This window comes from Alligator mississippiensis, chromosome 1 (assembly GCF_030867095.1).
Source record: "Alligator mississippiensis isolate rAllMis1 chromosome 1, rAllMis1, whole genome shotgun sequence".
NCBI classification, from domain to species: domain Eukaryota; kingdom Metazoa; phylum Chordata; order Crocodylia; family Alligatoridae; genus Alligator; species Alligator mississippiensis.
In genome coordinates, this window is record NC_081824.1 from 214,473,745 (window position 1) to 214,496,260 (window position 22,516).

Genomic DNA, 22,516 nt, shown 5'->3' on the forward strand with positions numbered 1-22,516 from the left:
AAATTGCACTGTTGTCTTAGTGTATGCACACAACCTCCAGAGTCAGAAATGCATCTAGTCCCACAAAAAGTGCAAGGAAAATGTTCTGTTTAACAAATGTCAACTTTAGAAGTAATAGTTCTTCTCTTGTGCAGAAGCATTTGATACACTTTGAGAAACATGTTTGTGATTTTTCTTTTTGCTTGTACAGTAATTTATTCCACAGCCTGCTAATTGTGCACATTTTGAAAAGTAATTCTTCCAGGTGTGGTGTGTGCTTGGCGTGTTGTTGTTTTTTTTAAACAAAAACGGTGACCATAAATTAAGCATAGGGTGTTGTAAAGTGCTATTTTTAGTAATTCCCTTTCCCTTGCCACAGAAGAGTTGTTGATTTTTTTAAAATTTTATTTATTGATTTATTTTGGTTATGTTTCCAATTAAAGGAACAAGATCATCTACTCCCTTCAGAGCTATTACCATCACCCCCTTGATATCTAATTAGATAGTATGAGCGTAGGGGGAGAGATTTCTCCCTGGTTCATAGGTCTAGTTTACAGTAGCTTCTACAGTGTATAAATGAAAGAACTTTTTACACTTTAAATTTAATCTTAAAAGGGTAAAGTATATTGAAAAAATCTTGACTAAAGAGTTATTGGGATCAGTCACAAGATTTTTCTTCCCTTCAAGTTCATATTTGAATTTTTGGGTTGGGCGCTAGTAGTGCCCTGAGATAAAATTCTGTTCTAAAGGACTCGGTCTATTAGTTTGCTACCTAAGGAAACCTGTTCTTAGTCACTGGCACGGTGGGACCGAAAACATTGTTGGACCTTAATCTTTTTACAGACCTAATGCTCTGATACTCTGACAATATAGTTGGGCATGTCTTCTGCCTTCATTGAGTACCAGGCATTTCTGATGGATTGATGGTTTATCTTATTAAATAAACTTCACCAATTTGTAAGAGATTATAGAAATAATGGAATATAAGGGTTAAAATCATGCTTTTTGCATGTAAAAGCACTAAAAGTCTAAAAGGAAAACTGATGTAATACACTACGTATAAACATGTTTATAAGTTTACAAAAAAGTTTTAAGAAGGTTTAAGTTAAAAAAAAAAACCCAACAAAAACCAAAAAAAAACACTTGACTTGTATTTAGCCAAGAAATTGGAGGCAGACTACCTGTTCCCCAACACTTATCTTGCTAAGTAGTTGGGCATTAGGGGGTATGTAGACTTCTTAGACAAAAGGTATGCTGCTACATATGTACTCGCAGATATACTAGGAACAATACTAGCTGTGTAATGAAGCTAAAATGCAGGGCAGCTTGCACATACTTTTTGATAAGAGCCCTTCTTATAACTAAATATTTGAAAATACTTTTATCTCAGACCTTCATGCAAATATCTAATCTAGCCTTGCAAGGCTTCTTCCATTTTCTGAAAGCTGGTTCTCAGCTTCTCTCTGTGCCCGTTGCCCTTGTGGCTATAAAAGAGAGGGGAGTTAGCTTGGACAGTTAGCTGTTGTTGCCTAGGAGTATACAAAAGCATATCTGGAGCTGCGCAATCCAGATGTGCCCCGAGTCAGCTTCCCGTTCTGCTCTCCTCGGAGCTTCTGCAGCCCAAGACAATGAAGCAGCCAGGAACTATTCTTCTCCTGCCATGCAAGGCAGCAGTGACCAGAAAGGGAGTGGCTGCCACAGGGAAATATGAGTAACTGCTGAGAATGGTGCAGGCTTGCTTCCTTTTACCACGGTGACAGGACTGAGTCAAATGTTTCTTTACTTAAAACACCGTCCCTCCTTCCCCCTTCCCCTCTGACTCTCCCCCCCCCCCCCCACCTTAGCTCTTATTCATGATCAGATATTTTCATAACAGTTTCTCTTAAGAGGCACTGAGTCACCCCAAAGCATCATTCAGACTCCACTGCTCTATGTATGTTAAGTGTCAGTGCTTTGTGATGCTGATACCTAAAGAGTTTGAGTCTGTCATGAGCATTACTGTATAATTTTTTACACTTCGAAATTTGAGTGCCTTTTTGAACTGTGGAATGACGAGTTAAAAGTGAAATACTTGATCTTGTTTGAGTTTTGAAGCAGAAAGAAGTACTGTATAGTGAGACTTTGCAGTAAGTATAATGCTCACTTCAGCATGGGTAGGTTTAGGGGCAGATCCAGGAAGATCAGGCTGTGCAGCTCATACACAGCAAACTCTCTGAGCTCACTGGCTTATCAGCATGGTTTCTGCTTTAACATCGCTCTGGAACCTAGGAGGTGAACACTGCCCCTGCTTGCTACCACTGCTTATACACACCCCTTTTCCTCTATGGTCCAGTTTGATGATCTGTATTAGGTGGGTGAGACCATTCATAGAGCTGCATGTAGAAGAGAAGTGAAGTTTTGCAGTCCTATTGAAAAGATGGTGCCATAGGGGGTGCATATCTCTTTCAAAAATAGGTAGATATTTTACTTGCCAAAATCACTACAGGTATTCTGTTTTTAACTACTGTATTTTCTGACATTATGCACCTTCTCCTCTTCCCCCCCCCCCCAAAAAAAAAATCAGTGCCCCAAAACTGGGGGGGGGGGGTATGTATTAGGCAGGGAAGCACCTTGCTTTGATTCCAGCTCCAGGGCAGCAGTTGTTGCATTACTATTCAGGAAACTGAGGGAGTGTCAGTTGATTCAATGGCTTATTGTTCTTCACTCTAGAAGTGTTAATGGACATGTCTCCTTTTTAAAGATCTTAATTTTCAACTAATTAAGCAGACCTTTCTTAAGGCAGTTTTGCTGTCTGCTCCTGTCTCTCTCTTCCTATTTCACAGTCCTGGAGACTATTTAGCTCTTTTAAAAATCAGAAATCCACGCATGGAGACCAGTCTTAAGCTGAAACCCTAGCCATTGCTGTAGGTAAGCAGGAAAGGAGTGAGAGTCACTGAAGACTAGGCTCCATCTCTGCTCTCTGCAGCCATAACTCTGGAAAAATATTTTCTTCAATCTCACTTTCAAAATGAGGCACATATTATAATCTGGGGCATGTTGTATGTAAGAAAATTTGGTGTATTTTTCTCAGAACACAAAGAGGAAAAAAGCACATATGTGCTGTCTTTGTTGTCCACACCTTAATGCAGATTCTCACTGGGTGCGTGTTCTACAAATGTGAATGGGACCTCCTTTGGACCTCTGGCTTAAGGGATACTTGAGAATGCCCCACACAGCCAAGATTTCTTTCATTTTGCATTCAGCAAAGACCTTGGGGCACTTGCCCTTAGAAAGCAGGATATTAATACTATTGTTTTGAATATATGCTGAACATTTTTTTCCCCTGTTAATATGCACTTTACAGTTTAAGGTGAATATTATTTTATAATAACTTTTTTGTTCTGGACTCCATAACCACGTCTTCAGCATGGATTAAAGACCTTTTCATTTTCTGAACTCTCTCTCTTTATTGTGGTCCTTAATCTGTATTAGTGGGAGCATCTACATGAAACATTTACTGTGGAGTTGCCTAATTGGCTCTGCAGTAAAGTCTAAGTGTCTACACCTGCAGCCCTATGAGGTCTCAGTGAACTAATAAATGCTGCTTTAGATTAATATTTGTACACACAAGTACAATCCTGGGACGGTATTTAGTGTGCCACAGCACACATGTAAACGTTGATGGGGTTGGCTGGGGCACGAGGATGCTTCAGTGTAGGGGCTGCCTGCTGGTGAGCCCTGCACTGGACCACCCTCCTGCCCCAGCCAGCCCCTCTACAGCAGACTTAGCTGTGTTGGAGCAGCCCTGGCCTGGCAGGCTGACCCCCTGGACCTCCTGCCAGCTTGGGCCACTCTGCCCTGGTTCAGTGAACTGTAGTGCCAGATGCACATGTAAATGTGGCACCCAGGAGCAATAAACTGTGGCACAAACTGCACCGGATTTTATTCAGTCACATTAATAATGTGTAGATGTGCCCAGTTTGTATAAAAATAAAAACCTTACTATCTTCAGATGAAAGTTATGTAAAGACTTATAATTCTAAGTGCTCTAAGCTCTACACTTGTTGCATTTTTTTTTTCTAATTTTTTTGGAAAAAACAGTTGAAGAAACTTCAGTTTCTTCTACATTTTTCTTTTGTGTAGATGACATTGCAAAGCCGTCTGGAGAGACTCTTTGAGGCCTGTTTTCCTTCCATACCTGTTCTTGAAATAGAAGAAGAAGTAATTTCCTTAAATCTCGTGTTGGAAGCGGACAACAAGCAGATGAGAACTGGCGAGACCTTGGTAAACAGTGGGTAAGTAACCTTTCGTTTAGCAAACTTAAAGAAGAATGAGTACATAAATGCTGCTTTTAGTTAAGTGTATGTTTTAAAATGGGTTAAAACTTCAAATCTGACATCATTCACTAAGTTGAATATATAAAAACTGATGTAGTTTTTAAGTCTGTTTTTCAGTGACTCTGTACATTGGTAGCATTTCATCTAGTTGATGGTTTCTCATGTACTTTCAAGTGATGTCTAAATGAGAGAGTTAATTAGGATGTGGCTTATTACTTACACTTTGCTACACTTTACTGTATTAATTCATATGATGATGAAGTCTAAGTAGGCCCTGTTCTGTTTGCTTTGGGCTTCCTTCTCCAATTATATGTCTGAAAAATAATTGTTCTGAGAACACGACAGCAATTTTAGCTCCCCCGAGTACTAATATTTGGGCACAAGTTTAATTGGAATGTATAATATGTCAATCATATTAACAACTAGAATAAGTGGTTAAAGCAGCTGAGTCATATGATTCTTCCTGAAGATGACTTGATTTATGATGGTCTGTGTAGGGAGCTGGTGGATATGTGGAAAGAGCTGCAGGATATCCATGATGCATATGGATTGAAGTACCAGTGGGGAGGCTCTCACGGCAACAAAAAGCTTTTGTGTTCCTTGGGAATCGATACAAGAAATATTGTGAGTTCCTCAATAAAACTTAATTGATTAACAGCTGTTTCTTTAACCTGCTATAAATGTACATGTGCATGTATATGTTTTTATGAATGATCACATCCCTTGATGGAAATAGGGTTTCATGCCAAACCACTTAACAACAGTGAAGATGTAGTACTTAAGTTCTTAAAATGAAAATAGTTAAATATTAAAAACAAATTAAAATCATCTTACCCATATTGCATGTTTGCTCTACTATAGATCTTACACTATTGCCCAGGAGCAATATTTTCAAAGATTGATTTGTTTTAAAGTTATTTTAAGCCAGCACAAGAGAACTTTTTAAGTGATCTTTTTTATCAGCTTTTTACAGGCAACAAGAAGCAGCCTGTGATAGTACCCATGTATGCAGCAGGACTGGTAAGTACTGTAATGCAGTTTCCAAAAAATACTGTATGGGTTTTTGAAAGTATAATCAAATATATTAAGTACCTTCTGTGAAGAGAAGCTAAAAGATATTTGTTATATATACTGGACATCAGCTGACATTGGGGAAAGCACTCTTTACAAAGCTGAACTAGACTAATTAGCTTCACAATAAACATCTTGCATCTACACGTGTGGCCCTATTAGGCCTCAGGAAACTAATGAACTCTGCAGCACGGATAGTACTTGTATTTACAGGTGCAATTTTCAAGTACTGCCCTGCTGCAGAGTTTTTTATTCCTCAACACTGCACATATAGATGCTGATGCAACTGGCTGGGGCACAAGTCTGCTGACTAGCTCTGCACTGGAGCACCCTCGTGCCCCTGGCTGAGCCAAGTCAGAGCAGTCCCAGGTTGGCAGGCTGCCTTCCTCCCTGCCGGACCTCCTACCAGCTGAGGCTGCTCTGACCTGGCTCTATGCTGTGGTCCTGGCCACACATATAGATATGGCACCTGGGAGCAATAAATTCTGGTGCAATAAGTACTGGAGTTTATTGCTTTACTTTAATAGCACATGTAGATGCGCCCAGTGAAACGAAAAATAATTCTAAGACGCAGACAAAGTACATGAGATTCGGGATATAGATATAAACACTTTGAACACACATGTGACAATTGAGACATTTTAAAAAATCGTGTCAGTAATGGATCGGAGCATCAGCCTATATGGTTTAACATAGTATGATTTGTCCAGTACTAGATGCTTCATTAGAAAGTTCAAGAAGAATCATAGTAGCAAGTATGGTATACTTAATGTTATTTTCCCCAAACCCCATCAAACTTTGCTTTTGCGACCATTATATTGATCTTCTATATGTAACTTTTGTATGTAATTACATGAATATGTTGCATAGTTTAAGAAACAGTATCTTTTCCCAGTATTTTTAGGCATGAGAATATCCCCTTGTAATGTGTTGCACTATCCTGAACGTACATACTCTGTAAAAGTCCTTTAGGTACAAGACTTACTGAATCCTTAGGTTGAACGGATTCCACGACTTCTGCATCCTTCAAGGAATCCTTTTATACAGAATTAACGTTGGGCCCTGTGTACTTTCACATTGTATTCCATGGACGCAATCACTGTTTTTGCTCTGACGATTAATTGAAATATCAGAGAAGCAGTAGCACCAGTCCTGGGTGTCATCTTAGAGGCAACGCAAGGATGTCAGCTGCCAGCTTGGCTACTGCCCCAGTTGTGGCTGCTGCTGCCCCTGCCCGATTATGCCTTCTTGCAGAAGTACTTTTCGCTTCCAAGGACACTGAAGTAAAACCCTTTTTAGTTTGTATGATGAGATCATCCTTTTTAATTTCAGAATTGTAAAGTATTGACTTGTCTAGTATCTCATGCAGGCTGCCATAGCTTTATTAGGAAGAACATTGAAAGATCAAAAATTGTCTCTCTGCTATCTCAGTGAAGCAAACTTTCTACTCCTAGGAGGTTTTTTTTTTTAAGTAGTACTATATCAACTCTTCCTACACAAGAAATTTCAGTCATCTCTGTTACATATTAACCTCTGATATTGAGACTTACCAGGGCATATTTTAATGTATGAATTTACAACAGTTTCTTCAGAGATACTAATCTAAAATCAAGAATACGGTAACCTAAAATTGAATCTTCCAGAGCAGGTGCTTTTTGATTTTTATTAAGGCCTGTTTTATATATTACCTTGTACCAGGATAACCTGCATATAAAGGGACTTTTAAATCTCTTTAGTAAGCAGTGACTTATTTTTGTGTGTATTTAGGAGCAGATCCATCTGTTGTACCAGCAGTAAGTAATGGGGAATAAGAGACAGTGTTATACATACATGAAAGCCTTTGCAGAAAATTTCATAACACTCTCATGGTCACTTTCTTCAAGGCTGTACATGTGAAATACTAACATAACTAGATAGGCCTTCTCAAGACAGCCATCTCTCTTAAAAACAATCTTACCCTGCAGCTTCAGCTGGTTCCTCCCTTCTCAGAATAAGTCTTACGGTCCCAAAGAACCTGGGACTTGAACCACCTGGCCTCTAGACTAGCTAATCTTGATTAACTTCCTTGCGTTAGTTTGGTTTTGGTATGCATCTTTGTGCCCACAGGACCCTTGTATGTTTGATAATGCAAACTTGTGCTGATTTAGGAAAGAAGCCAGAGGTTTAAGTATCCACTTAACTAGTTCTGCTTGGCCTCACTTCACTGGGTCTCCCTCCGTTCTTTTCAGTGGATGTAAATCTATGACAGTAGCTATAGCAGACTGTAAACAATACTTGACGCAGAATCAGTTCTTGGAATTGTACTACAGAATTATCTGTACATTATTACAGAATGATAGTTACAAAAAATCTTTACATTGGTTCCTGGGACCAAAATAGAATAAATAGTACTGGTCCTTTCCACTCTGCCTTTTGATCCTTTTTTATAATAGACCACTAGCGACAGGAAAGGGAAATGTCTTTTTGATTTGCATGACAGTTTCTTCCAACTTGTTACTGAAAATGCAGTTAAATTTTGCTTAAAGAGGACTGGATCTATGTTTGTCGTAAACCGTTTTTTCTGTGCTGTGTTTGATAGAGCCAGAAGAGGTCTCAGTCTGAGAAATAACATGTGGGAGACGCACAACTTCAGATAATGCTGTGTAGTACTGGGTATAGTCTCTGTATCTCTTGGAATGTTTGTACATATGACTTTTATTTTTTAGGGTATGCTAGAACCTACCAAGGAACCCTTGAAACCAATATCTGCTGCAGAAAAAATAGCTTCATTAGGACAGACACCCCCTGTATCACCAGAGATGAACACATGCACATCTGATCAGTTTCAGGTAAAAACAGGAAAAAGATGATGATGATGATGTCTGAACTGGCTTTAACATTTTACAGTTTTAGGTTCCAGAGCCAAAGGAATCTGAGTATGTAAAGGAGAGGTTTTTCTCAATGCCACAGTAAATCCCCACTCTTGGATCCACTACTCATGAGGCTGGAGGGAGTCCCCTAGCTAAGTGTCTAGCTGCCAGCCAGTATCAGGGAGACCTGCATCTTTAAGAGCCCTGGTGACCTCTAATGCCCTAATAGTTTACTTTCTAACAACTGACAGTGAGAGAGTTGTTCTGTGATTGTGAATAGTACCAATACAGCTGGTCCTTCTCTGACTGATATCTGTCATTAAAAACTCTGGTTTTCCTGTAACTTCTCTAATCTAGTGCCTTATTATTTTTCAGTTCTTTTCTGTATGGAGCCACTTTACCTGTCTGACAGGAATTTTTTTCTAAATTATTATTTAAAGCTGTGCTTGTTGCACTATGTTTCCATTCTCCTTTCCCCTTTATCTTTCAGAATATGTAGGAGGCAGCCTAGCCACCTGGAGAAATAGCCTGGGTGCAGTCATAAAATGTCCATTGCTAGCACATGTGATTGTCTCCACCGTCTGGGCAAAGACCGCGACTGGTTCTGCTGACCCGCTTGTACCAAAATGTCTCCATGAGCAGTTCTGTCAGTGTTGAACACCTCAAGGCTTCTTGAGTGGTGCCTCTACCCTATAAGTCTGATGCAAAGTAAGTTCAGAAAGAGTCTAAGCAAGCCTTTGATTGCACCAGAGTCTAGATTATCCCGTTAGGTACCAATAGACTGCATAGATGCCAAGCATTTGAATGCAGCAGGTCTGGTGAACTGCTAAAGCGCTTTGCTTTGGTCCCTTGCAACAATTACCGGTATTGCTTATTTGAGCTAGTATGATGCTCAGAACCATCTAAATAATTGGTATGTCACCACAGAGTCAAAGAATAAAAAGTTCAATCCAAACTTCCATTTGAGTTTAGGTCTTAACTATGCAACTCCTCTGATTGCACGTCAGAGTCATAACTTCTGTTGAAGAAACTGCTGTGACTCCAACTCCCTGTCACGTCACAAGGTCAGGTACTTCAGGGCTTATTGATTTCTTGGTCCTCCTACAGTGCCTTGGGTGCATTACAGTTACCACCATGTCTTGTTGATTAAGGTGTTTTGCATTGTTGACTGCACTTGGAACTGTCAACACAGTAGGTGCCCCAAGTGCATCTGTACTTTGTGCTTATCCCTTATCTGTGTCTTTGCATTCAGCTCTTATGCTTGCCACAGCATCAGAACATCAGGGACAACATGGCCAGAAAAAACATTCATGAATTGGTGGTGCAAGTGCATCCCTTTTTCTAGTTCTGTTTTAAAACAAGTCCTACAGAGAGATTGGTTATTGCCAACAGTGTCTTTCAGAGATGTCCATTCATTACCTTATTCAGTCTGAGCTGAAGAAATGTTTGGGTTTTTTCCCCCAAAACTTTATCAGGACAAAAGAGGGAAAAGCAGCCAGCTTCTTACGGAATTCAAGCATCTCCTCTTACAACCAGGATGATTGATGTCAACTCCATTAATCTAGAAACCTGCTGGAATTACAGGACAAAAATAGCTGAATGCTTTGAAAAATGCCACTTTCACACTTAGCTGGCATTACTTGTGCTAGATGCTGAAAGTGGTGTAATATCATTCTTCTTCCTAAGCTATTTCTAAAGTAATAGAGTGACACAGTGCCCTTGCACACTATACTGGCACTATTATTCCATTTACTTCATGAGATTCTGGTGAGTGAGTTGATCTTGCCTCCAGCTTCAAACTGCCAAGACTTTTGCAGATTACCTCCCCTGGTCTGTGAATATAGAAAAGAGGCATCCATATTGGGGAAGATGCATCAGTCCTCAATTCCTGCTGCCTGTGTTGAATTTCCAATCCCAGATGGACAAGCACCAGAATTAGCTTCCAGACGTGTACATCTTTCTGCTCTCTTCCCCAGCGCACTATAGAATTTGATACCCTTTACAAATGGCATCAGAATGGGCTGATACCAGGTAGTCTTGGATGGTGAATAGATAGGTATTTACACATAAACCTTAGCTGTTCCCAGATGCTCATGATGAAGAAAAAACCCTTTACAGAAAGTGGAGAGCAAAACCTTTTGTTCCATTGGCTTTACATCGTAAAGGAATGCCATCTTGCAAGTCTAACGCTTAAAGACTTGGCTTACAGGATGATTCTGTACCCTGGGAATGGGGGTACTCTGAGTTGCTGTCTACAGATGCAGTTTGATCTGAAACTTGGTACTACCTACTAGCAAGAACTGCATGGTATTTGGAAGGCTCGAGAGTGTATAATGAATGAATCTTCTTGGATGCCTTGCTTGTTGATGAAAGTTGGGGTCCCTTGCTTGTTCCATATAGTTTCTGGTTACCTTGGCTAACAGAAAGTACAGAATTTGTTTCAGAGGAGATTTCTTAAATTGTTCTTCAATAGGCCAGCAGTGGGAAGAGAATGTAGGGCAATCCAAACTATGGCAAAGATTTCATGAAGTCTTGTTGTGGATATTGATAACAATAAAATGGAAATATGCTAGCCCGTCTTAGAGGTACCTGAAGTCTAGTCACAAGCCACAGACCCACCCCCCTAGTTGTAGCTAGGTCATGGCATGATCTTTGAGATTTGATATGTTAATTCCAAATTCCTTCATTTCTATTTATGGCCTTGAATTTTTCTTCATACCAAGCAGATAATCTCTGCATACAATTCTGATGGATACCAAGGTCATAATGGTTTTCAGAAATCTGGTTTCTTAATAGTACAGGTTTAAGGTGGTTCTTACGTCTTGCATAAACAGAAGAACATGGTTAGGATTGGTGTCTCAGGAAAATGTTCATTTATGAGATTCAGTAACATTCCAAAAAGAATTTCTTCTCGCCTTTATTCATCCAGATAAGTGATAATGAGAATACTGTCATACCAAGCAAGCTACTCAGTAGCAGTCTCCTATTAGTAACTGAAGAATTACTGGGTGAGGCTTTATGAACTGTATAATGCAGAAGGTCAAGTGAACACAATGGTGCCTCTGGCAATTTCTAGCTGAGTTCTCACATTTGAGACAGGACATCTGAAACTTCCTTCTAGTCTCATCTGTTAATCTGCCAATGACCTGTGTAAATCATTGACCAAATATCACATGACTGACTGCTCTTTTCCATTTACTGAAGGAGTTCTCAAGTAGCAAAGGTTCTAGGACCTTAGCTTTTTGCTGGCTGCCTTTTCAATCTTAGTGTCATTAGACCAGTGATTCTCAACCAGGGTATAATGGCATCCTGAGGTGCCATTATATCTTTTTAAAGGTGTCTCAATATTAGCACTGTTAGGTATACAAGCCTCTACACTTGATTCACAAGATAAACTTAAAGATTTCAAGTAGGAATCCATAGTGTCAAAAACATTATGACCTTTTTGTGATCTAAGTTCTTTGCAATAATATAATTACTCTGTAATTTTTCCATAGTAAAAAAAATAAGTGGAAACTAAGAGCTGGCCTTTTTTCCAAGGAGTACCTTGAGTCTAATGAAGGTTGAGTGCCCTGAGTTTAAAAAGGTTGAGAATCGCTGCATTAGACTGAAACTTTTGTTGAACATCATGCACAGAAGCTACCACTCTGCAGAACAAAACATGATTCTCTTTGTTAGCTTGTCTCTTGAAAGGATAGAACATGAACCACATTCTAATGGGGATTTAAAGTCCTCAGGTATTCGCTTTGTATGTAAGTAAGGTGTTATCTGTAAGGACTGTCAGGAAAAGGAAGTCTTTGCTCAGTTCCAGGGAGAACCAAAAGCCATGTTATGGACAAGTGGCGAACAAGGACTGAATATGCAAATGGAGAGAGTAAAAAGACAAGGAGAGCAAGAAAACATGGGAGTAAAATCTGTAAAGGAATTGAAAAGTAGTGATTCTTGCCAAAAAGCGTAGACCTCACTTAAATCACTTTATGTATTTGGAAAGACTAACTACAGACTATTAGACTTCTCTTCACTTCATATGTGCCTCACAAATCTGGTTAGGATAAGTATGGAAAAGTAACTTGTTAAAGAAACAAAACCAAAAAAAAGCTCCATACTTTAAGCTCAGGTTCTTAATTTTATCTAGTTTTAGTAATCTCATTTAGCTGTCAGAGAATTGTAAACTTTACTGACTTGCTCCCCCTTCCCCCCCCATCAATTTAATACACATTAAATTCATTTTTATTTCAGATTGGCATCTGAGCTCCACTTTGATCAGTTACTTGTCAACAGTTGTTTTTCTGCCCCACTCTTGAATGCTCATCCCAGCAGGGCACATCTCCATAAACTCAATGTGAAATGACACCTTGATTATGGATCACTGCAATAGCTAATTTACATCTCCGGTGCTATATCTAGAGAGTTGTCCATTTTATTCCATAGCAGGCCTGAAATAAAAGGTGCATAAAAACTCATTAAGCATGAGGGGGAGATCTACTTAAGGAGCTGCCCTCTCAGCAATTACACTGACTTAGATCTCTGGGAGCAGGGACCCTTTGTATTTTTTTGAATCCACACAATAGGAGTTCAATCCATAACTAGGAGTTTGAGGCACGACAGGAAAACTAATAGTAGTTAGTTCCAGTCAAGATTTTTGCAGAGTTACTGTATAACCTGCCTCGTGTCTGTTGGTGTTGTGCTCTGATTTTTCAACTGTGGCTTAACACTCAATGCCTTGCTGTCGCTGTTCTTCTTTCAACATTCCTTTTTTTCCTCATCTTTTTTCATTTTTTTTATATTATCATCCTAGTATATATCAAAGCTCTTGTTCATGTTTCAAAATACCTTCTTTATATTGGGGGACACGTTTTCTTTGGCAAAGCCTGAGGTTGTCATCCTCCAAATGTACAGAATGACTTAAGGTTTTCTTGTTTGTGTCAATGCTCATGCTGAACTTCAATCTTTTGAGCTCCATTGTTCCATGCTGTGACCCAGCCCTTGAGAGAAGAGACTTTACCACCAGTTCTTTTCTGTAGGTGTTGTAGCAGATTAATTACTTCTTTTTGGAAGGTGTTAATCATAGCATATCTACATGTTCACATTATCTGCAGAGTTGGAGATGAAATGTAATGATATCAACTTTGTACTTGGCTATTAGACTGATCGGTCTTCAATTAAATTGTTAGGCGGGCTCTTAAAAAGCACTGTTAATTGGGTTAGGGGCCACCAGGATTGCTAGCAGTGACAGATGCACACAACCCTGCTATTGGCCACCAGCCAGAGACTGCTATGGAACCCCCTCCAGTTACACGTGAGAGATCCAAGAATGTATATCTGCCTTGCTATGTACACTAAGAGAATAAAAATCACAGGTAAGAAAATTCCTTTGGAGTAAGAGATGAAAGAACTTGCTACAGTTTAAAGTGCATTGAAGCAGCTCTGAAATATTTTAGGAAGGAAGGTGGTGTTTCAAAACAGTTGGGAATTCTTGTATAGTAGCATAGCCAATAAATACTTACGATCTAATATGTGAATTTCTGGTACTAAACAAGACTCATGGTGGGGAGAAAGCTTCAGCATCTGTTTATAGCAGCTGTTTAAATATTAGTGGTAAACTTGCATTGCCAAGGTAGTTTTGCAACTCTCTTGCTCTAGTTCAGTTAGACAACCTTTTAAAACTTAAACTTTTTTTTAGGGTTAAAGACACTCCTACTCCAAGTCCTATTAGTGTGCTAAAAGGGCATCTTAAAAGCAGATAAAATTGCTACACCAGAAAGCCATAACAATTACACAGTAGAGCAAGAGATCTTTCAATTTCCTCCTCTTACTTTCTGAGCAGTCCAGGTAACCCCTAGTTTTTGGGCCTGTTTGCTAGCCTCTGTATGGCCCCTCCTATATAAATCTGATTTAGGGTGGCCAGGGGGGAGGGAGGGCCCAGTCCTATCATTCATTTCTCCTGTTCCTTGTTGGGCATTCTTTTGGTTGTTAAAAACATCGCATTAGGAGAACTACTGAAAATACTGAAGCTTCCACAGGGTGTTTTGCCAAACTAAAACTTAAAATTCTCATATCTGAACTTTGCCATTGTCTGTATTTTCTAGGGTACTTGTATGGAGCTTTGAATTATCAGTGTAGTCAGAGCCCTCCTAGGGGCAAAGCTAACAGAACCAGGAACTATTCCTTTGCATTTAATTGTGTCCAGATCATCTTGTGTCCAGCCCCCTCACTTTCACTTCATATGCTGTCTTGGAGAGGGCGGATGCTCCCCTCTTCATATATTTTTGGAGGTATCACCAACGTTACCTACAGGTTTTTGCAATTTATATAGAGCTTTCTGCTTGATAACTATCCAAGCTAACAGAATAACTTTTGTCCCCTGAAGCAGGATGGTATACGTTTCTGTGTTGAAGCTAAATAGTTTGGGGGTTTTTCTGCAGCAAAGGGCTGTTGACACTTTTTTTTACCTTGTTCTGCTAACATTTGAGTGAATCATATGTCTGAGAAAGTAGGGCTGCTGGCAGACATGAAAAAAAAAGAGAAGAAATGGCATTTTACTTTAAACTTTGTGCACTCCTGCACTGAGCCCAGCACATGCCCAGAACAGGCATCGCGTTAGTTGGACCCAGTTCACTCAACATCTGTATGAACTGGGCACGTTAGTGCAGCATTCTTGGCACTTTTATCTAATAGCTGATTGAATTTTATCTAATAGCTGCTGAAGCATCTAATCTATACAGATGCTGAGGAGCCGGGTTGAACTACTATGCTGCCCCTTCCAGTGAAGCTTGTTTTTTTTTTTCATGTCTGTCAGCAGCCTAGACATCTACCTGAGAGAGAGTGGTAAAATTTTAACATAGTTTTGCCAGCTCACCTCAGTTCTGACCCTAAATGCTTCTGAGTTTAATCCTGGGTTTCTCTTTAATGGGGATGTTGAGCTGTTGTGGGATGCTTGTCTGACTAATTGGGGGCTAGTAAGAAAATTTTTGTCAGGAGAGCTATGATTCAAGCTCGTTTCCCTCTTAATGGAAGAGCTGGTGAACTGTCTTTTTTAGCCCACTGCTACTTCCCTTTTATAAGCGAAGCTGCTTCCAGAGTTGGTATGCTTTTGGTACTACACATTTCAAACAAATTGCTGGTTGTAGCTATTGTAACTACATCAGTTACAGCATCTCCATTGGCACAACTAGTTTTCTTTGTCATTAACTTGAATGTCAGTATTTTAAGGGCTAACAGCAAATAAACATTGGACATGGCATTAAATCCTTTTGGATACCACAGTGATGTACTACTTAAAGCATACTCATCTGTACTGGAAACATTGCAAAGGCATTGGGTGAAAGATGTCTGAGGTAAAGTGCTGCTGTGAGTAAATACAGAATTCCCTACCCTTCTCTCTCTTTTTTTTTTTTAAATAAAACTCAAATTTTGAGAAACTAAAGGTTCTCAAATTGTGTGCACCTGGCTCAAGCTTCTGAAACTGTTTTGTGACATTGTGTGATTTGTCAGCACTGATGAATGCTGTCAGCTTTTGGAGAAGGCCCCACTTACTGCCAAAAGAGTCAGCATCTGCCTCTCAACCTTTTGAGAGCCTTCTAATTAATCTTTAGAGATATGTTTCAAATTGAAACATATCAAGGAATTTCTAGCTAGTTCTTACTGGTGACAGAACTCTGAAACCCAAGAATCAAACTTACCTAGTTCAAGGCAGTTCTTCCCAGTTGCTTCTCCAAGCTAACTTCAATTGAACAGCACTAGGCAGAACTAGAGAGGTTGAGAAGTTCTTAATATTTATAATACTTCTGCTGTGGCTGTTGTATGTTTTGCAGTGCTCTAACTAAAAACCATTTATAAATTATACTGGTTTTCAGGACAGCTAAATATATATCTCCCTCTTCTACACAATCTCTATGGCTTGTCCAGTTTAGCTACATGTGCAGAGGGATTGAACAGAAGGAAATGGAAAGCCAAAGATACTCTCCCAGGAGGAGCCCAAGTTTCCTTTTTTAATCACATTCCTGTGGCACACACCTTGTGTAGTCAAATCTTGACATCCTATCTCATTCTCATTGCTGGTGGGAGTTTGGGACTTCATCTTTCTTGGCTAGATTGATCAAGCAAAGAGTGGTATTCAGTTTTGGGGGATTGTAGAAAGCAATAGGCTCCCCAAGTATACTGGTAGAATGATCTCAAGAGAGGAAACATGGACTCCTTCATGGTGAATAACTTATTTCATACAATCATGCAAAGGTGTATAGAAGTGCAAAACACTTTCTAGAATTATATTGTTTTAAAATCCCCCTCTCCCAATTAAATTGTATGTTTAGTCATTTTATGCACAAATGGTTTAGTCTATTGCTTATGTTTTAGCTCTGTCTTAATATTTTTGTATAATACTTATTAAAACCCTGTTGGGGCTAGATGATTGGGGCAATCTCTGCTTAAAGTTGAGTTCAACTTTTATTTTGTTGACGAAGGTACTTTAAGTATATATTATGAAAACTTACAGCTCACAACTTCTAAAGTCTTAAAATATTTGGAACTTATGTTCAATTCTTTCTCTAATACTTGGGCACAAAAAAGAAAATTCTATTGTGAGACACTTTACATTTGTTATAACCTGAACTGACTATAAAATCTGATTTCTGACTTTTCAACTCTAGGAATCTCTACCACCTGTCCAGTTTGACTGGAGTAGCAGTGGCCTTACTAACCCTTTAGATGGTACGTCTCTCCGTAGAGCCTCTAGCACCAGAGCTAGAGTTAAGAAAGCTACAAAGTTCAGACAAACGTCTCTCTGCTGATTTATTTTTTTTAATATATATTTATTTCTTACTCCTAACTTTGGAAATTCAGGCTTTCTTTCTGATTAGCTGTGCCCCCAAGTCTTAAAACACACCTATCTGTGATTTTAGTTTCCTACATTCATGCTGAGCACACAAAGCTGCAGTGTACACACCTCATAGTCTCTCAGATTACGATAAAGATCTGACTAGGTTAGATTTGATTTACATGTTTAACCTGTAAATGTATTTTGCCAATGAATAGCAAAACGAAGTGTATGGTGGTTACTACAAAGCACAATAGTTTAACCAAAAACTCTTTGCAAAAGATACACTTCTAGACTGAAAGTTTTCACTTTCACAGATATACATTTTCCACTTAGACATTTAATGACTTCATGCATTGCCACTTTTGCTTAAACTCTGTATCAAAATAGATCTAATGTATTAAATTTTGAAAGAGATGCCTTCAAACTTATTTGTGTACATGGTTGAAACTTCACTTCCAAGAGCTTCATATATGTATGTATGTTTTAGTGGAGAAGTGAATTGTCTCACTAACTCCTGTCTCTCAGGTGCAAGCTTGAGGAGAAAGAAAAATAACAGATTGTGAAAACTTGCTGGATGGCAGGTTAGAAGTCTTACAGAGAAAACTTTTTTAAAAGGATCCTGCCAGCAACAGTTAATTCACAATGTACAAGTTACTCACTTAACTAAAATTTTGTGTATGTTACTATGGGTGTTACCTAGTAGTTCTCAGGGTACGTAGGCTGCAATGGCTTAAATATCAGTATCAATATGATGATGAAGGAAAGCCTGGATGGACCCTTTTGCTGTTGTCTGGTGTCTTTAGTCAAATCATCATGCTTTCTTTTAATAAGCAACTTCAAAATGTATCCTGTTTCTGATTTTGTTTCAGTATTAAAGGGGAACAGTATAACTTATTACTGAGGAGCTGGATGTAACCCTGGCATTCATTTCCATGTATTTACATTGCTTTAAGCTAAAATACTTTATAGTTAAAAATGGCAAATAAAACTTGTCAGGTTTTTTTCGGTTCTTTTTGCTAATTGGGGGACCAGTTACATTTTTAATGATGAAAGAATAACTTTAAATGTGAAAGGAAAAGGCCCATTTATATTCCTATTACAAATTGACCTAAGTATTGTTTCCCTTTAATTGGACAGATCTCTCTTCCTGGATCTTGCTGATTCTATTCCATTTTTAGATCGAAATAAATCTTTCTTTCTACTTAAAGTTACTAGTGTTTGAATTACTTGCTGCATTGTACATGAGAAAATGTACATTGAATTAAGTTGTTAACATCTTTAGAAATTACAAACTAATACTGTAAGCATTGTTTTCATGTCAGTTTTTAAATTGTGTACTGAGTACTAATTATAACTTGCATGTTCAAGTGTGTGTCTTACCCCTTTTTATACATAAACCCCTCCCTTGGCTTACCTTCTATATGGCTGCCTACCAACACGGTCACTGAATTTCAAGCTAGTGGAGGTTCCACTCTTCTGAACCTTGATTTCTTTGGGCCCGTGGATGACAGTAGCTCTAGCAGCACCACCACAATCCCAGGTCAGCAGAGTGTTAAAACCACAAATGTAGTCTTATAACAATTTACTAAAAGCATGAACACATCACTTGACTTTCCTATAAACAAGGAGAACTTTAAGAGAGCGTTTCTGTAAAATGTGTATGTAGTATGTTGTTTTTCTTTTAATGTGTATGCTGTTTTCTAACATTTGTATGAAGTGCTAAGTATTTGAAAGGTATTATCAGCTCTGTACTGTTACATATATACGCAGTGAATGGCTCTTAAGTTTTTAAGCACTGAATATGTTAAAACGCTTTCCTTACTTGATTTCAAATGAAGAATTTTTGGAAGCTTTTCAAAGTACTTTATATTAAGAAACTGAAACGTAGATATAATGCCTACAAAAAAATAGTTGACTGTTGTAATTGGTATATATCATAAATATAAATTGCTAAATGAGTTATACTTAAGCTGTGAGATGTTTAAAATCCTCATGACATAACTAGCATTTATGGTTACCTAAAAGTTGTACTTCTGTTCCTTGTCTGACAGGGAATATTACAGTATAAGAAAAGTGTTTTAACATTATTCATAGCAGCAAACAAGGACAGTTGCGTGTTTGGGGGACACTAAAAGCGTAAGCAATATATTAAGCCATTGATTATAAAACAAAAGCAGTTTTAGCCATGCTGAAAGCTCATGCTCTTGGGAAAGAGACCAATACTTGTCATTTTCTACTTTGAATAAAATGGGATCACACTTGAATGAATTTGACCATGTTTACATTTTATTTAACATTATTTTGATGTCTTTTGAATATGTTTGAGTTTCTCTGGGGGGTTTTTTAAACTTTTATTCTTGAAAGCTAAACCTAAAATCTTGCAAAATGCATTTATTCAGAGAGAGGAAGATCTAGGAAAAAGGCCTGTCACTCTACATGGGTTACTAGTTTATTTTTAGCTGCTTCTAAGGTGGTGCATGAGTAAAATGCTACTGTTAAAACCATGCCCCTCGATCATGAAGTCTCTTACGTACTTTGAATTATTTTTGAGTGAGGAGCCCAGTATTCTTACTAAAACAGGGGGGGGGCTTGCTTCATCTTATGATGATTGCTATAGCATATTTCAAAAAGCAACATTCCACTGAATCCTCTAATACAGCAACTCTGTATTATTTTGGTTTTTATAATTTGACTTTTAATTACCCCCAAATTCACAGTAGCACCATCCTCAAGAGCCAAATAATGTACCCATTGTGTCCGTATGAAGCGATAGTAAGTTTACTACACAGGTGCTAGGGACCAAAGTGGAGAGTGCTTGGAACAGTTACATAATTCCTTTAATAACTTTAAAAAACACTTTTAATTCATTTCTCTTTCAGTAGTGTTCACCCCTCTTAGGAGACACATTTTGTCACCATTCATCTACCAAGATACAGTCTCGTTATTCTGCCCTTGCAAGCACTTGAAGTGATTACTGCAAAGATTCTTCAGCTTTTTTTATCGCTCTGTTTTTTTCTGTTGAAAAATGTGTCCTTAAACTATAATATAGATGGTATCACCTCCCCTGGTTTGCCATATAGCCATTGCTTCTATTTTCTGACTTGTTTCTAGGAAAGTCATACTTCTTTTTTTTTTCACCTTGCAGTTCATTTGTGTTGTATGCATTTAAGTTGATCCGGGAGTTCTGTGCAGAATTTGGTTAGCAAACTTTTCTCAAATATCTCATTAAGGTTTTATAATTTTTCCATAACCACTTGCTGATCACTTAAATGAAGAAAAAATCCATTTGATTTTATTACTTTAATTGTCAGTTGAGCAGTCATTAATCTTTTTTGCTAAAAAACATTACATTGCTATCACTGTCAAGTGATAGAAGTTTGTTCCTTAATGGAGATGGAATATAAGCTATTCTAGATCTATATTAGATTTCCCTCAATCCTTTTACATCTGGATCCAAAATCACTAAAAGGGGGATTTACATTTAACAATCACTGAGAAACTCCCTAATTCTAATTTATAATTTATATATTATGATAACAGCAGGGTGTTTTGTTTTGGGTTTTTTGTTTGTTTTTTGTAGTGATGTGCAAGCATTCTAATAATATTGGTCAAATTCAATAGGAGCCACATACTAAAACCAATAAATTGAGCATTAGCTTCATAAAACATTCTCCTATGTAAATTAAAGGTCTGAAATGTAACTACATAGTATAACTTGTTAGGTGTACCTTTGTGTCACAGAACTGTGTACCAAAGGGCTCCTTCCTTTTAAATATTGTACATATTTGATCTTTTATACCTTAATGGGATTTCAGAAGACTTGCAAGTCTAAGTGCATTTCTTATAGCCTTCCCCCCTGTTGGAAGTTAATGTTCTGTGTTGTCTCTTCTTGTTGGAGTTCTGTAAACATCTGACAGTACATAAAACCTAAGGTATACTGGTCTCAAACTTGGTGCATTTTCTCATATTTTACTTGAATCTGGATGTGACCTCATTTTGAGAAAAATAAGTGCTAGTTGAAAGAATAGATGAGTAGCGTCTAATGAGCTAGTCAGAAGGGCAACTGTATTTCTTTGGTTTAAGTAAAGGGTTTTTTTAACTTCATTTGGCTCAATGTATTAATCAGAACAAGTAAAACTGAGAAGAGCTGATGCATACTGCTGTTGAGAATTATTAATTTCACCAATTTGCACAGAAGCTACAACTATTAATAAATGAAAGTAAGGGAATAACAGCCAGGGTATTTTAATTGGTGAGGTGTTCCAAATTTGGTACATAAAGGACATTTCTAAAAAAGCCCTTGCATAACTTTAGCCAGTCAACTTGCTTATTTAGCATTTAAACTAATTTTATAATTGTTGCTGTTCTTGAGTTGTTTAGCGACATAAAACAACTGCATACACCTTGGCCTCTAATTATTTGCAACATACATTTTGTTGTAGTACAGACTGTATCAAGTTTGGACAGTGGAGAAAATGTTAATTTTGCATCCCCTTTTTCACTCGCACACATACGCGCACGCACACCCCCCCCCCCTTAAAATGTTCATAAATCTCAACAAAGTACATGTTAACTTAAGGAAGTAAACACACAATATATTATGTGCAGCTATAGTTTAGATATCTACCAGGCTAAAATTGTTTTAAACTGTGAACTAGTTTTGTAACATTTTCTCCTCCATAATGCATTTGAAGTATTAAAATTACAGAGATTTGTAGAAAGATTAAGGGTCACACAATATCCTTGTATCTCTTACCTTTTTTTGATAGCAGAGGTGAAACAGCACTTAATACTTAACAGGCAGTAACCAGAATTTCACCACATTTCTGGGGGGGGTTGTTTTCTTTTTCTTCTCAGAACATTTTTTATACAATTTGCTTGTGCTGCTTTTATTCTTTGGGATGAATTGTTTCTTCTAAAATTCATTCCTGGTGTAAACGCATGTCAAAATAATGTTCAAGATCAGGCTTAAGGTGAAACACTTGAAAATCAAGCCTGAAGCATTTGTATCCTTTGCTCAGTACTTTATCAATACTTTTGAGAGAAGAAAGAATAGAATCGATTAAGGATTTAGATATTAATTCTGTGTTATAAATTAGCATAGATTTGGTAGAATGGGATTAAGAATGATGGATCTTCCTCGCTTTAAGTTTGAAGTCAAGCTCGGTGCAGTGTTGATATACTTTTTGAAGCCACTGTGGTATATTGTCACCATCAAAATTATAGTATTTTTAAAACTTAATTTGTGTGTGTTTTCTATTTCTGAGTAGCAGTTAATTTGGCAATTCATTATTTGGTAAATTATTTTTATAGAAACAAATTTAAATCAATGAAAAAAACGCATCTTGCATGGTGTGGGGGTTTTCCCCGCTTTTTTTATGGATGTAACACTGTATTTTTAATAGTTTACTCTCAGGCTGAGACCAGGTATGCTAAACTTAAGTCTAAGGTGTATGCATTTTTTGCTGCAGCAGTAGCAGCTA

General features: G+C 38.0%; 1 protein-coding gene across 4 annotated transcripts in view; it reads left to right on the plus strand.

The window, feature by feature from the left end:
- The window catches only part of AFTPH (aftiphilin), a 55,781-nt gene that overhangs the window by 26,126 nt on the left and 7,139 nt on the right, over window positions 1–22,516 (plus strand). Inside the window, exons 3-8 of one of the 4 annotated variants that reach the window (XM_006264906.4) lie at window positions 4,102–4,253; window positions 4,793–4,919; window positions 5,259–5,315; window positions 8,072–8,194; window positions 16,864–16,924; window positions 18,490–18,573. In XM_006264906.4, coding sequence (XP_006264968.2) covers window positions 4,102–4,253; window positions 4,793–4,919; window positions 5,259–5,315; window positions 8,072–8,194; window positions 16,864–16,924; window positions 18,490–18,573 — 604 coding nt within the window. The other 3 variants (XM_019500776.2, XM_006264908.4, XM_006264909.4) reach the window with 3 other exon arrangements.